A 17,469-nucleotide genomic window follows, 5' to 3' on the forward strand; every position below is an offset into this window, starting at 1 on the left:
TGACGCGGGCCACCCCAAGGGCTCTCTCTCTACAACTCTAAAAGTATTTGCTGCCACCACATGTTTTTAGAGGGACATGACCCCTGGATCAACTGAGGAGTATTCAGTTGATCCCAATTTGAAAGTTAAACTACGTCATAAAATCAAGTGACGTAATAGTACAAGACTTTAACAAGAGCGAGAATTCTAATTAATCAGATATGCACACGTGACAGAAATGCATACCACTGATTGGCTAAGAGTTTTGCGTGCCTGGGCCTTTAACTAATTTTCCCCAGACCATGCTTTCAAACTACAATCTCAAGCCGCTCATCCGTTGTGCTCTACAAGACCGAAGAGAAAGTTCACCAAGATGTCCGTTTTAAGTGCAACAAGCTTCATTTAAACTGAGCAAGAGACAATTCAAGACTTCTTGGTAAATATTCTGTACTAAATTAATTGGTATAATTTGTAATAATTGACTTGAATTCATCTCGGTCTTTTACTCGTCTCTGCAACTTGCTCTCGTCATACACACGTGTACTATTAATCAATGCACGTAAACCACCACATGCTCCGTACTTTGACAATTTCTCGCACATGCACTAGACTGGCCATGTATAAGCAGCCATTCTCAACTCGTATCGGGCCTCTCATTGCACTGTCTTAGCCTCTCGCTTTTACAGTCTCGTACTTCTCCCATTCCAAGCAAGGTTCGATGGCTTAAAAGGGTCATTTGCATCAAGCAAACTTTGGCTAAATAATTTACTCTCAATCTTGTCTCGTGATCATCATTCATCTTAACTACTATTGGTCAGGCAGTGCTGCAATAAATTAATCTAAGAATGCTTTGTAATAACATGTAACTTGAACTTTAATATAAAATTGCTGTTTGTAGTCTGCTACATTTCAACGTTTATACATCTATTTACATTGAGCTCAGGACAATCCGACATAGTAAACTGGTTCACCCCAAGAGAAGTGAAAATTCTATAAGCCTAAGGTACATTAGATTAATTTCACATTCCTTACTTTCTATTTCAAATTCATTCATACCATAGCTTATCTCCGAGTAGGCCTGTTATTATAACTCGCGGTCTTCCAAACAAATCCATCCTAGTTTCTTAGTTAGTTTTATCTCTTCTTTTCCAATTCAATTTCCTAAAACATGTTGATGCGACCAGCGCACAACACAACCTTTCCTTTTAATATAAAATTCCAATTGTCTCAAAACCAGACCAACTCCAACACTCCCCTCCTGGGCGTAACCTGAACTCAAATAACTGGCCACAAACATGTAAACATGACCACTCTGTCGGTCCATGCCTACTAAACTTTCTAATCACCGTCGCTTATAGTAACTGGCCTCAGAGATGCTATCTCCCAGAAACTATGCAAAGAGAAATCTTTACTAAGAAACAACTTCCTGTGTTTAACCTGGACCATTACTTTCAGAGTTGAAACTCTAGTATCTCTTACATAGGTAAACATTAAATAAATTAAGCATGATGGTGCACTATGGGGGAGTTAGAGAGGGGTGGGGCATCTAAGTACTTCAATCCTGGTTTTTCCTCTGCTCATCATCATCAAAGATTATAGGCCTCCATGATGGCCTAAAAGAATGATCATCTCATCATAAATTGCTTTATGTTCTGTCTAATTCCATCGAATGATCATCAATAAGTTCATCACATTGCCATTCCTTGTCACTTTCCTCAGCACCTGGAACCTCTGGTTGTGATGGGGGAGGGGGGGGGGGTAGGGGGACTAGTGACACCACCAAGACTATCACACTTGAAAATTTAGTAAGCGTAAATCATTTCATTCACAACAAAAAAATATATCCATGTAGTAATACAAAATGACCAAAGTATCTATACTTAAAAAATGTCGGTCTATGCAATGACCACAGTGTCTATACTTAGAATATTATTATACCATGAATGACCAAAATGTCTATTCTTTGAATATTTTTGATCTATGAAATGAACAGTGTCTACACTTAGAATATTATTTGTACCATGAAATGACCAAAGTGTCCATTCTTAGAATATTTTTGATCTATGAAATGGCCAAGGTGTCAACACTTAAAAATATTATTTTCTACCATGAAATGACCAAAATGTCTATTCTTAGAATATTTTTGATCTAAGAAATGAACACAGTGTCTACACTTAGAATATTTTTGATAACATGAAATGACCAAAGTGTCTATACTTAGAAAATGTTGATCTATGAAATGACCAAGGTGTCAATACTTAGAATATTTTGATCTATGAAATGACCAAGGTGTCAATACTTAGAATATTATCATACCATGAATGACCAAAATGTCTATTCTTAGAATATTTTGATCTATGAAATGACCAAGGTGTCAATACTTAGAATATTTTGATCTATGATACATTCTATGGTGATTAATACATTAATTGGTACAAATCATGAATTTAAGGCACTATGAGACACACTCAACTTCAGGGCTTAGCCAAAAGACTAAGAGTAAGTAATAAATTCAATGTTCAAGGTCTATAATAATTAAAGCCAGAGATATTTGTTAACAATGCCAGGGTCCCAGACCCTACACGTAACTGGTGCTGGAATCATCTTGTATTTAGTTGTTGATTCTATAATAAATAATTACATACAATGAATGCAGTGAGTGATTGTTTTCTATCCATGTCCCAAGTAAGAGAACCAAAATAGTGACACTTAGAAAATTTTCGACTGAAAGGCCAAAATAGTGACACTTAGAAAATTTTCGACTAAAAGGCCAAAATAGTGACACTTAGAACATTTTCGACTAAAAGGCCAAAATAGTGGCACTTAGAAAATGTTCACCATTGTTCCAATCTAATGACAAAAACAATACAAGAATTCAGTTAAAATTATCTCAACATACACTTAATAGATCATTTAAATTATCTTCATTAGATATTAAAATACCTCTTGAATGAAATTTCTTACAAAACCCTCATTTTAAAATCCAGGGTTCAAGAATCAATTTTTCCTTCACAAAATCTTTCTTTCATCCTATAAATTCTTTAAAATCAATTTTAGGAAGCAGTCTACATCAACCTCATATTTCTTTCTCCTATAGAATCACGATAAAGGATTACTTACAGTGTGAGATGTTCAAGATTGAAATTGAGAAGAAAAGAAAATTGTTTACAGATGGAGATGACCGTGACCTCTCAAGATGGCGACTGGAACAAGTTGTGCCGAATTTGTGCCTCCCGCCCCGTATTTATACCCCAAAATCCTGTCCCCTGATTGGTCAAAAATACCCCGCCCAACGTGAAACTTCTATGACGTCACAATGCATGCGCGTCACTCATAGTCTGCCGACCAAAGGCCAATACCACTATGACGTCACAATCAATTCCAACCCTAACTATCACAGGACGTATAAAATGATGATTGCGGAAACGTGACAATCAGCCAGCTTCCCTGAAATACATTATTACTGGGAAATGTCAGAGGTAAGTACTAATTCTTCAGTTTATAATAACAGGGTGACAACTCAGCATGACATCTTCATTTACAATTAATAATAATAGCCTTTCATAACAGCATCGTTCATCATAAGATTTTTTTTTTTTTGGGGGGGGGCAAAAACCGTCACAATATCACAGAATCAGCGTTTAGACGACCTTCATTCCAATGCTGTTTCTCCTCAGATTCGGGCCAATCCAGTGCGCATCACTAGTGCGCAGTTTGACAGAGGAAGTTTTTCGCACGTGTTTCGGCTCTCGAAAAATCTTTTGCTTCCAGAATTCAGTCTAACTTTTATACCTAATTTTGTTTAATTCTATCATATAGGGTCCATATGCTTCTATTCATCTTGTTAGTTTATCCAAAATAGTGTTCGGAAGTGAATTTCAGCGTAGATCCAATTTAATATTGACACTCTATACTCAACAACAACTGAGATCATTGTCTGTCCAGTTAATTCATTTACTAGAACTTGAAGTTGAAGACATGACCAAAAAATGAAAAGTAGTGGACGATGCGATGACCAACACGGAACTTGAACATGACAAGAAATGCATGCAGAATAATCATGTACATACAATGAGCATATAGAGAGCCTTGAGCTTGGCAAGAGTCAAACCGAAAGTAGCCCGACACAGTGAGGTCATATAATCATGATTCAAATCACGATATATCGTTTATTCGAACATTTTCGTACGTGATTCTGCAGAAACGTCTTTCCAAACGCCCCTTTTTTCGTGTTTCATGTTTGTGATTCTAATCATGATTATATTCAATTTCGACTAAACGCAATCGTGATTCTGCAGAATCATGATTTGAATCATGATTCAGATCATGATTCTAGGGTGAAAAAGTGGCGGATAAACGCACCCTAAGAGCCTGCTATGGAGTTCCGTGTATACACGCGGTGAAGTGCAACTTTTTTCTTCTTCCTTCTTTCCTTTCTTCCTTCCTTTCTTTCTTTCTTTCTTTCTTTCTTTCTTTCTAATTTCTTTCCTTCTTTCTTTCCTTCTTTCTTTCCTTCTTTCTTTCTTTCTTTCTTTCTTTCTTTCTTTCTTTCTTTCTTTCTTTCTTTCTTTCTTTCTTTCTTTCTTTCTTTCCTTCTTTCTTTCTGTCTGGATGTTTTTTTTTTCTGAACGTTAGGACTGTATCAATGCGCGAGTGAACGGCATGCATCCCATATTTTCTTGCTGGACGGACTATGGGATGCATCGCAGCGCTGAGGGCGGTCCCTGCATGCAAATTAGCATACCGTAATTTTTATTCGCTTATTTTCCTTATTTCGAGGTCGATTTTCTTCGTTCGAAATTGAAAAAGGACTTATATTGGATGTCTGAATACAATATGCCTTTGGAAACGTAATTAAATATCGAATACAATAATTTCATTCCGAAGGTCCTTCTACAGGCAGAGAAGTCTTACATAATAGCACAGCTGTTGTTTATCATTTCGTCCTTGGCTTTACTGGCCTGTGGAGGTGAAATTGAGACAACGGGGATTACCTGGCCAAGATGGGTTTATCGGGGCTTGGAAATGTTCAAATGAAAAATGAGAGTTTCAAATGAAAAATGGGGTCTAAAACCGCGCAGTTTGCGATCAATCGTAACTATGGCAAGCCAGCAAAGTCTACATACGAAATGCATGTTTGATCCAAAAAAATTCTAGATATGAATGCATATCCATAAATTCATTGATTTCTTGACAATTTGGGGTGTTCTCCTTTGATTACAAAGGACATTTTGCAAATTTCCTGTAGAAAAAATTATGACACTGATGGATTTCCATAGAGTTACGATTGATCGGATCAATCGTAACTCTTTGTACAACGGGGCCCTGGACTGCGGTGACTACACACAAGATTAAATTAATTGATTTTAATGAGTGAAACAAAAAATAATTCCTAATTAGGTGGTCTGTCATGAATATGACAGATCACCTATTATATTCGTCAGATTTTACTTTATTTATTTTTATTGCCAAATTTTGTTCCCACTTTATCTCCAAATCGGGCTTGTCAAATTTCTTGATTTTCATGTCATGTATGGAAATTATTATGGAATCGCGAAACGAAACTTTTCAAGGTTATCAAATCATGATGACGTCATCTAGGCGCCATTTTGTAAAAATAAATTATTGATCATATCATCGCAACTAATCATAAAAAATCATCCATATTTGCATCATATCAAGTTCAGGTGACAGGTCATCAGGACATGTCATCAGAGGTCATGCAAAGGTCACGACGCGCACGTACGCGCGGTTCAAAATTTAAAAATTCCCCAAATCAACCGTGGTCAAGTTTGGGTACGTTTCAGGTCATTTTGAGCATGTCAAGAATTTGCACGCGCACAGGTATGCGTGCGCGTTCTTGCACCTACCATCGGTATGCATCTTCGAGTCGTCATTTATTTTATGTCTGTTCATTGTCCATTATCTTCTGATTAATTTGATACCTCATTCAGCCTCTTACGACCAATAATACGGGAATGCGCGTCCATTCAAATTTGCATTACACGCGCGTGCAAACTCGCAAAATAAGTCATAAGTGGGCAAAAATATGCCTATATAAAATTCACTGTAGCTCTTCAGGGAGTCCGTTGACCCCCAACTTTTCCTCATTCTTGGATATAGTCAAAATATTGTGTAATAACGTTAAAATTACGTTAGAAGTGAAAATAACACATTTTCGCAATTACGTCAACGTATTTATGCATATTTGACCGTATCTTCGTTATTACTAGTCAATTTTCTTTCAAATTTTGATATGATGTAGTGAAAAGAATTTTCTACAAATAATGTGTGATTGATTTTCACTTTCAACCACAGCATCAGAGTGTTATCACCTGTTTAAGTTTTTGCAAATTTTTTCTGGACCTAATTTTTGAGAATTCTTTTAAGAAAATGCTTTATTAATCAATTGTACGGTCTTGCTGAAAATATCAAGCCCACTTGCCTTGCGATTTTTTATGTAGGACATTTTTTAAATATTGCCGGAACATTTTAAGGGGTAGTTTTTACATTATAAAACATCATTTATGCATTTTTGGGGAAACGCTACAATATTGAAACGCTATTTGGTTGATAAATTTCATTCTAGACATTTTGCGGAAACTCCTGGATTTTTTTCTATTTGGTTATTTTCTCTAAATATAACATATAACAAATTTTCAGATACCTTCTGTGAAATTAAAAATAGTGCAATTTAGTAAAATACTCATTTTCCCGAAATTTTGCGGGAAAATTGCCAGTATTTGAATCTTTTACCTGACTTTTTTCAGTAAAATCATCAAGAAAGAATTTTCAAGTAAATGTTTAAGTCATACACAATTAATAAATGGACATTGAAAATTCTTGACGGAAAATATTATGTGAAATGTTTAGGAATTTGCAGAAATTTTGCAAACATTTCCCCTAAAAAAAATCTACTTAATTCTTTTATCAAATACATCACTGATGAGTTTTGAAGTGAATGCTGTGAAATTGTATCATTGCGAAACTTCTCATTATAAAAAATAATTGAAAATTTGCAGAAATTTTGAATAAAAATATTTAAGATATTTTAGTTTTTAAAAAGTATCACCTATGAATTTTCAAGCTTTCTGTGAAATTGATACCCACTGACATTGTGAAAATTCTTGCTTGAAATCTTAAAAGAAAAATTGCTGACAGTAGAAAGAAATTTTAAAAAGATTATGCATAAAAAACATGAAACTGTCCATTTAAAATTAGCTACTCTGAAAATGAAGGCGCTTTTTATTGCGCAATTTTGGAAAGCCAATTTCGGTAAATCGTCTAAAATTTTTGAGGACTTATTAAGGCATTTTACGTGCTCCAAACTTAATTTCGTATTTACCGTATTGCATTATCACCACCATCATTATAATCATCACGGTTGTCATCACCACATTAATAATCACATTTAGCAATGGTCAAAATGTATTCCTATGATGTCTATGATCAAGATTATCAATCATATCTAAATGATTCATTTCATACAAATTAGCCGACACTGAATGAAAAATCATGACAGACCACCTAATTCGTCCTCATGACGAATTAAAATCTAGTTTGTATTGGATGTGTACACAAATTCATGTTTTTGAGCAATTTTGGGTCTGCGTTCCCTTACAAAATGTACCTTGCTTAATTTCAGAACTGCTAGGGCTAGCGATTTTGATCTCAAACGTTGCATGAGACTTGAAAGTAAAGTCATTGACTGATGTGTTAAAAAATGTGATTTATCGCAAAAAAATATTTTATAAGGATTATAAGGATTAAATCTCAAGTAGTGTAGTGTAGTGTCGACAATTTTTTGGGATGGGAGAGGTAAAAACGCAAACATAGAATTAGAAATCATACAGAAAAATTTAAAAAGTTGAATCGATTGCACTTTAACTTTCAACCACCTTCAATAAATACAAAGCAACACATGTCAAGTTCATATTATACATATTTATTGAAGATGATGATAACTTGAATCCTAAGATTCTGCTAAATTGTATTTATATTTATGTTATTTGTTTGTATTTTATCAACTGAACATGTCAAAAATATAAGTCAATGTTTACAACTATTTTACTTACTTCAAACCCCTTGGACAGTTTACAGTATATACATACATCCAAACATTTCTCGATCCTTATAATGTACTCACTCACTCACTCACCCATCAATTGGATCTTCATTTAAAAAGAAACAATCCATTTACTGGTAAGCACGAGTTAACCCATCCAATGGACATGTATATTGTATTACCAGTTGTGAGAATTGTGTTTTCTATTCGCAATTTTCTGCTTCCCTCGCTTTATCTTCCTATACCTTGTATAGCTCTGACTACCTTTTTTTCTATTTATTTGATTCACCCGCTCTCTCACACTTTCTCATACACTCCATCTTGTTTTATCTCCCCTGAGTACCACTCTCTCTCCCTCTCTCTCTCACCCTCTCCTATTGTTTTTCTCCCGACTCTCTTTCTCGATCATTCGTTTGTTTTCCCCTCTCAATTTATTTTTCTTTTGTAAGTGCACATTCTATTTATACTTCTTAATATTTAATTGTAATACATATTTGGGATTTGTTATAGGCCACCTATTGTGTAAACATTGTTACTACAATTCAGAATTTCTTGTATTGTAATAATGTTTTGTATTTTAACCATTTTATACAGTACTTTGTAAATCATTTTGTATCTGCTTGCTCGAGATTACGATGATGAATAAATAAATAAATACCATTATATATAACTTGATGACAGATAACAAAAGCGCAGATGTAACTATATTGATGACTTTACTCTCAAGATGAAGGTAGGATAAACTCTGCAAACTGACATCAATTACATATTGATATATTATTGAATGTGAGATATGTCTTATCACAAAATTAAGTTCAGTTTATTTTTCACATTCCTATAAAAATGTTTGGAAAAAGCAACAATTTACTTTATAAGCACATCAATTCATAGCATATATAACGTATACACAGAGGATGAACATATAGAAAACAAAATACATTATAAAAATGTGGAGGGTCAAAAGAAGTAAATTAGAAACTTAAAAGATTGACCCTAATTTTAGCAAATTAAAGTGGGAGAAAATACAGTGACATAAAAGATATGTACAAATGAAATAGAAAATAGAAAAAGCAAATGTGTGATTAAATTGAATTTAGATAATTTCTTAAGAGATATAGGATATAAGCAAGATTTAAAAATACTAAGTAATTTGCACTGTTAAAGTTCATGAGGCATCTAAAAACAAAAATTATATATATTGCATGAAGGTTTACATAATACATTAATCAGTAATGAGGGGAAAGAAACAGATCCTGAATTTGGTTTCCCTAAATGACGTAAATAAGAATCACTTTCTTGACCTGGTGTTAAGATTCTTTCCAATGGTGATAAAAAAAATAATAATGTTGTCTTTTTTAGATTTTCCATCCGATAACCAAAAATCATATTTAATTATTTTAATCATTTTTCATACTAAGAATGTTGTTTATGAATTTCGTGGTGCCACTGACATATTTTCTTTCACTGCATTAAATTTTTTAAAAATGATTTTTTTTAGTTATTTTAACAGCATTTGTATAATTGTTTTTCTATATTTTCCATTTTTACATAATTTTTTTATGAACTTTTTTTTAAATATGAATTTAAAACAAACAATTATATACTTTTCTTCACACATTCTAACATATGAAAAATGATGAAAATTCATAATTCATTTTTTGAAATTGACATGAAATGAAATACTCCGAAAATTTGCTTTGCCCAATTGATCGTGGGGCCCGGCAGCCGCTGTGCAGCGGCAGATCGACGAGGCTCTATCCCTTTAATTGTTGAACGCAAAAAGGTAGCAGCAACTACCATTTTTTAACGTCTTTTGGTCTGACGCGGCCGGGGTTTGAACCCCAGACCTTCTGATTGTGAGACGGACGCTCTACCAACTGAGCCAACACACCGGTATTGGTCTGTCTCCCAATGCTGATCACATGCATATTGCTCAACTACAAAGAATACAAGAGCTTTTTTCTTCTTTCTGATTCACAAAAAACTATTCCACAGGATGCACTTCTATCTGATGTCGTGTAAATTAAAAAATGTTAAAACTGTATTCATCAGAAACGTCTGTGAATAAGTTTTGTGAGGAAAGATGTGCATCTAATTTTTGTCGCACATTGAAGACATACATATGCTACTTTATTCAGGAGTCAACTGTCTGTTGTTAAAGGGGAATCCAGCCTTGGCCATAAAATGTTGTGTTGGGAGGAAGAAAAATAAATTAAACAGAATGGTGAAAGTTTGAAAGAAATCAGACAAGCAATAAGAAAGTTATAGCTGCTTTAAAATTGAGATCACTAATACTATGTAGATTTCAAATTGGCAACTGAGTAAGTAAATTATGACAAGGGGCAAGGACAACTTTCCCATAGGCCATGTACTTTATTATCAGGGATTTGTGGTTTTCTTTTAAGTATCCATTCCCCTGGGGCAGTAATCTAACTACAACCCAGGTAGTATATTGTTTTATGTCCTCATGAAAGAAAAATATAATTTGAAATAAAACTTTTGGAAAAAATGACATTTTAGCCATAATGTATATTGGAGTACATGGGAGAGTAGTTCTTGCCTTACATCACTATGACATCACATATGCGGCCAATTTGAAGTCTCCATGGGTATAGTGATTACCAATATTTACAACTTTTAAAAATTCATAACTTTCTTGTTGTTTGTCCAATATTGTTAAAACTTTCACTTATCAACTTGTCTGATTTTTCTTTTCCTTATAAAAACAAGTTTTTATTTGGGTTGGATTCCCCTTTAAAACAGTGGACTCAAGTGTACTTTACCATGGCAACAGACGTATATTTGGGACATTGAAAATTTGTCTTTTGCAAGTAGATTTGTAATTTATACAGGAAATTTGCATAAACCATTTACCGATGGCTTTCAAAACTACCTTTGTGAATTTGGACTATTGGGTTTGGATTTGTTCATGTTTTTACTGATGACAAAATGCCCTGCCATATTGTTACTGTTAGAGCTTCTCAACTGTATGAAATTGCATACGTCTTCTGAGATTGCTTTCAAGAAAACAAAAGCTTCACCGCACTACTCACATGCAATGGGCTTCTCACTTGTGCTTAGTTGTAATGTGTTTTTTGAGAGTGCTACTTTGACGAAATGCCTCATCACAAAAATGACATTCATAAATCTTTTCACCGGTATGGATTCGTTTATGCATTTTTAGATCACAAGCATAATTAAATGCCTTACCACAATAAATACAAACATAGGGTTTGTCAGAATCATGAATTCTTTTATGTGATATGAGATGACCAGCACTATAAAATGCCTTGCCACATTGATCACAGAGATAATTTTTCTCACCTGTATGGATCCGTTTATGTGCTTTGAGATTAGAGGAAGTACGGAAGGCCTTATTACAATAATCACAAACAAAGGCCTTACCACTAGTATGATATAGTTTATGTGCGCGGAGACGACATGGTAGAATAAATGCCTTACCACAATGATCACATACATAGAGTTTCTCACCTGTAGGAATTCTTTTACATGTATGTGCTTTAAGAGCGGAAGCAAAATGGAAAGTCTTATCACAATAATCGCAAACATGCACTTCATAATGGATTTGTGCATGGGCTTTGAGAGCACTTGCTTCATAGAATGCTTTGTCACAATAATAACAAACATAGCGCTGATCACCTGTATGAATTCTTTCACCTGCTATGGCATCCCCAACTTGATGATTAATTACCTTCTCACATTGTCTGGAGATGTAAGAATTCCTTTTTTGCTTTTCACTCGATTTCCTAAGATACATTACATATTTAGTCTTCCTTCCTATTTTTGCACTTCCTGTTTCATCATGTGAAGGCTCTTTGGGTTTATCAAAAGGGTTTTGTATTTCTCCATTGATGATCTGCAGAAAACGTGAATGGGATGAATCTGGTACCAGAATACCACCATTATGACCATGTTTGTACTTGAGATGCCTTGCTAAGATGAGAGGAATAGCATAGGGAGATCCACAGTACTTGCATCTGCAGATCCCAGAACCTTATGTTAAAGAAACAAAGATATATCTAGTGTTATAAATATTGGAGTTGGTGAAACTGGTAAGTAATGTGGAAGTCTGAAATAAATTCCAGAGATTTGTGTTATGGGGGCCTCAAGAGCAAATTAAGGATATTGACCAAGAGAAGACTAAGTACAGTGTCTGAGCTGCCAAAGTAGTTTGAGGTGAAGGTAGGTGTGCTTGAAGGTTCTGTACTGTCACCATTGCTAATTGGAATTAGTGGTTTGAGAGGCACAAAAATGTGTTTTTAGTGGAATATGTCACGCAGTATGGACCCTTCTTTTTTTTTTTGCTTGTCAATTTTTCTTGGAACAAAATTACATTGATTTGGCGGTGAAGATCCTTTTTTTGCTTGTCAAAATTTTCCTGGAACAAATATCCTCTATTTGGCAGTGAAACCCTTTTTTTTGGGGGGGGGGAGGTCACATTGTTCATGGAAGAAATTACCTCAATTTGGTTGTGAAAACATTTTCTGTGTCAAAATTTTCTGAAAAAAAGACCCCCGCCCCCTTTGGAAAATCCTTTATCCGCTCCTCCCCTACATACACCTTAGTAAAATAACCGGTAAGTAATGTGGAAAAACTGGTAAAAGTACCAGTTTGGAACAAAAGTTGGAACAAAATTTTGTTCCAAGAAAAATTGACAAGCAAAAAAAAGAAGGGTCCATACTGCGTGACATATTCCACTAAAAATATATTTTTGTACTTGTCTTAGTCTTAGATTTGAATGAAATGGCGTAGCCTACCCTAGACCTAAATCAGGTCTATTTGAACAGGATACCCTGGGCCCGGCCTGGGCTGGGGTGGTAATTTGAAAACGTTTTTAGTGTTTACTTCATTCAAATGTGATGTGATTCTAAAGTTATACAGGCCCAGCATAAAACAGATCCAGCTATATACAGCTGTAGAAATATGTGGTTGGAATCATTTTACTTTTATAAACAGAGTGAGGTAGGCCTATGCCTCTATGTGATCGATTGAGAATGAAGTTTCGGGTCCAGATAACTTTTTTATAATAACTAGTTTGGAATATTCATACATAGACCTGGGATATGGGCAGCTGGAAATTTCAAAAATATTGTTTAAGAAGAGTAATTTTATTATCTCTAAAACTCTCAAATTTAAATTGTCAATTGCAGATCCAATGGGACCAAGTTCTTAGCAGTTCACACCTAGTCAGAAGTACACAATTGAGAACCATGCCGATCAGCAAGTGTTATTTACAATCTAATGAGGAACAGGATATCTGAATGGAAAAATTGCAAGGTATGCTTACTGTTTTGATAATATACAGGCTGTATCTAAGCTCATCACCCCCCCCCCCAAAAAAAAAATAAAAAAATATTCCCCCTTTTTTGGGAGGGGGTGGGCTATGGCCAATTGTGCTGAAACATGATGCAATATCATGTAATGTTAAAGTTCCATTGTGAGTAAATATTTGTTTGAATTCAGATTCACCAGTATTTCCATTTTTAACACTGCATACCAATTATCCATATCTCCTGTCTATACATGCATTTGCATAAAAAACCCAAGATATTAACAGTTATCACAAAATTGTGATAAATATTTGAATTAATTTGCACTCTTTATTTTCAAAACATACTGTAGATAGTTATATTGATATATGAATTTATCTGGATGTGGGACGAAAGTGACTGCATGTGCTAAACTTGTTTTATCACTGAAGATATAAAATAGGGTTTACATCTTTTTTTTACTAAACTGGACTAGATGAGTAAAAATAATTTACAGCTTATTTTGTTCTTTTCTCTTTTTTACCATGCAGGTTTCCCACTTCCTAAGCTGTTTAAGTACTGGTATCACAACATAAGTGCCAAGAAGAGATATGAAATGGTCTCAAAAATTTTGCTGGTGCCCCCCCCCCCCCCACCGATGCCGTGACCCATGGTACGCCACTGCAAGTCTTCATAAATTATGTAGGGTTATTAAGTTGCATTTATTGTTATCTTCATTTTTAAAAAATGTGAAATGGGCTACCACTGCAATAATATATAAATAGACTATATTTCAAAAATAGATTGAATTCTAACCACAGTGACAGTAGACAAATCAAATTTTGTTAATGATTCGCTAATGTATTGATTGGGGAAGGCACTCTTTAGGATTCTGGCATTGTGTCCCCCCCCCCCCCCCCCTTATGAGGAGTGCTCTCACATCAGTAGACTATTTCTTGTCAGCAAATTTGAAAGGAATTTACCAATTTTTTTGAGTGACAAACTTTTGTGGAAGAAAATAAACGAATATCAAAGGTTTTTATGCTCTTTTATGGAATATTAACTATAGGCTCATCGAGATCCTTTGAATGAAATTTTAACAAACATTGTACAATGTAGAAAAATGTACTTAATCCTATTTTTGTACATTTATATACCCACCCCATACTACCCCTACCCAGTAACAGCCCTTTTTAGCTATGTATTGCCTTCATTTTTAAAAATACAATTTAATGCTTGGTAGATGCTAATTATTATTTTTATGTTAATGTCAATGTTTTAGAAAATGGATTCCTTAATAAACATGTTAATTTTGAATTGAATTTTTTTATCTTGGTAATTTTCATTTATCAATTAATTGTGATGATATATTGCTTCTGAGCTGTTATGCACAAATGGCACAAGATGTTGCACTGTACTGAAATGTGATGATGCCACTGTTACATGAGATCAAACAGCAGTCAATTAAAATATTATTCAAGAAAAATAAGGATAAGAGTGGGAAAGAAAGTAAAATGACAGGAGAATTATTTGCTTGTATGCATATAGTTATGTCAGTTCCTGATAGAGAGACAGACAGAAAGAGAGAGAGATGGGGGGGGGGTGAAAGTTCAGTTTGTTTTGAAAGAAGCAATTATAACACCTTACTGTTCATGACGGGTAATGGGGGGGGGGGGCTAATTATTTCTCCAAATTTTTTAAACCTACATATAAAATGTATTTTTTCTTTCCAAATGAAAATTACACCAGATTCATTTTTAAGTTGAAAATAAAAAAGAAATAGCCTACGATCGGTTTGCTCTCTTGCCTTTTTAATTTTGAGAACCCCCTCCCCCCTAAAATATGGTATATACCTAGGTCATGATTATTGAGGTTTGAAATAGAAGTCGCCATTTAAAATTAAGTGCTCCGAGGACTGCTATTCATAATAGGACTTATATTGGAGACTACAATTATGGAAAAGAATTTGATTTGTTAATTATTATCTTTGTTTATATTATGAAAAGAGGTTCATTTCGTTTTCTGCAATAAAAAGAAAAAGGGCTCCAGAAACCTAAAGAGATGTCATCGTATATGGCAACATTTTCTTTGGGAACCTCCTCTGTAATATTTTTTAGCAAAGATCCTGGCCATTTGCAGCTAAAACAAAGCAAATATGCAGTAATAATCGTAACAAGCAATAACAAATAGATCATTAAAATAGATGAATAATAAAACTCTGAGGAGGAAAAAAACGAATGATCTGACATGATGTTATCACTGACAGACACCATAAACGATATTAATCAGGTCGCGCATTATGCTAATTAGTGACAAAATACTAATTTACATATTTTTACACTATGCGCGAAGGACGTTCCGTGACCACGCCTTCATTTCGCTGGTGTACCAAAACAGTGGCGGTGTCCATAGGCTTGTATACGAAAAATGGGAGCAGTGTGCACTTTTGACCCTCCAAAATTTTCTTCAATTCTGACCGGATGCAGAAGCGGAGTTTCACCCCCCTGTCCTAATGAAAGACTAGACAGGGGCATGGACAGAAATTTCTGTGGGCCTGGGCGTGCTAGTCAGACATGCATTGTTTTGTAAACGATTAAAAAAACGTGATGAAATAATAAAATGCTTGTATTCTTTCGGTGATTTGGACACAATATTTTAATAAAAAATAATGAGGTTGTATATGGGCAGGACCAAGCTATTTGACTTGTGACCTACAGGACATTTAGAGAATTTAAAGGAGAATGAAACTCTTGGAGCAAGTTAGCTTTTGTGAAAGCAGAAAAATCAAAGAATAAGATCAACAAAACTTTGAGAAAAATAGGACTAGCAATAAAAGAGTTATGAGCATTTGAATGTCGAGATCACTAATGCTATGGAGATCCTCCCATTGGCAATGCGACCAAGATCTGTGATGTCACACACGTACAACTCTCCCATTTGGACACTGAAAATATACCCCAAAACATCTCTTTTTGCTCATTCTAATCATATGACAAACGATTCATCAATGATATAATGTTGTGAAACCTCTGTACTTGTCATCTCATAAAGAGAACACCTCACCTTGTGATAGACTCTATAAAAGTGAGAATATAAGTGAAATTAGTACTAAAGTAATGAGGGAGTTGTACGTGTGTGATATCACAGATCTTGGTCGCATTGCCGTTGGGAGGATCTACATGGTACTAGTGATCTCAATATTCGAATGCTCATAACTTTCTTATTATTCATTCAATCTTCCTCAAACTTTCAACAATATGTTTCTTTGATTTTTCTCTTTGATATGGATTCAGCTGGTTTCAAGGGTTTCATTCTCCTTTAAAGTCGTATAACATAAAAAGTAAATGCATAACAGAGAACCTTTTATGGATTGGGAAGGCCAATTGTGCCCTCTTTATTCAGTAAAAAACTTATTGATCTACAATTCCATTAACGATGTAATATTTCAATTTAATGCGCTGTGACATACGGGACCAGAAAAAGGCTTGATTTTTTTTTTTAATTTGTCATTAAAACTCTGTGAATTGGAATGAGGTGGAAATCTCTCAGTATCATGTTTTCATCTTGTATCTTATCAAGTTTCATTAGCCAAAAATGAAATGATATAACTCATTGTTGTTATTATGTAATAGTGCAAAATATAAACATCCCCGCTGTGACGTATGGGACATGTGACGTACAGGACATTTGTCCATGTGTTAAACGAATGGGAAAGTGAAATTTCATCAAAATTTATAATTAACTTGATGTAAACCAGAGTAAGTTAAGTTTTACATGGATTATCTTGATTGATATATATTTATTTAATAGTAGACAATGAAACAAAACATAGCAAAAACTTTATGACCTTATAAATATTATGAACGATGTCTTGCAAATAATTGCGTGTTAGACGAATGGGGAAAGTGAAATTTCATCAAAATTTATAATTAACTGGATGTAAACAAAAGTAAGTTTTACATGGATTATTATGATTGATATATATTTCTATTATAGTATATGATGAAACAAAAAATAAACTTTTTATGGCCTTATAACTATGAAAAATTTAATTAATAACATAAGACATATGTTAACAAGTATGTTAATATATGCACCTTTGTTATTTATTACAAATCATAACTTTATGACAAGCCTTTTACCAATATTCAACCA

General features: G+C 34.2%; 1 protein-coding gene and 1 long non-coding RNA gene across 6 annotated transcripts in view; one reads left to right on the forward strand and one right to left on the reverse strand.

Annotated features, from left to right (window-relative positions):
* LOC135154550 (uncharacterized) lies at positions 1–14,636 on the forward strand. The gene is made up of 3 exons (XR_010293931.1): positions 1–3,458; positions 13,216–13,342; positions 13,866–14,636. It is a non-coding gene; the product is annotated as an uncharacterized LOC135154550 (long non-coding RNA).
* Positions 7,909–17,469, reverse strand: part of LOC135154549 (zinc finger protein 431-like) — a 23,634-nt gene continuing 14,073 nt past the window's right edge. For all 5 annotated transcript variants that reach the window (XR_010293930.1, XM_064101134.1, XM_064101132.1 and 2 more), the window contains one exon: positions 7,909–12,058. Coding sequence is in view for 4 of the 5 variants with exons in the window: in XM_064101134.1 (XP_063957204.1) it covers positions 11,112–12,058 (947 nt within the window). In the remaining variant the exon portion in view is untranslated. The remainder of the gene's footprint in view (positions 12,059–17,469) is intronic.

This window comes from Lytechinus pictus, chromosome 6, assembly GCF_037042905.1.
Source record: "Lytechinus pictus isolate F3 Inbred chromosome 6, Lp3.0, whole genome shotgun sequence".
Classification (NCBI taxonomy): Eukaryota; Metazoa; Echinodermata; class Echinoidea; order Temnopleuroida; family Toxopneustidae; genus Lytechinus; species Lytechinus pictus.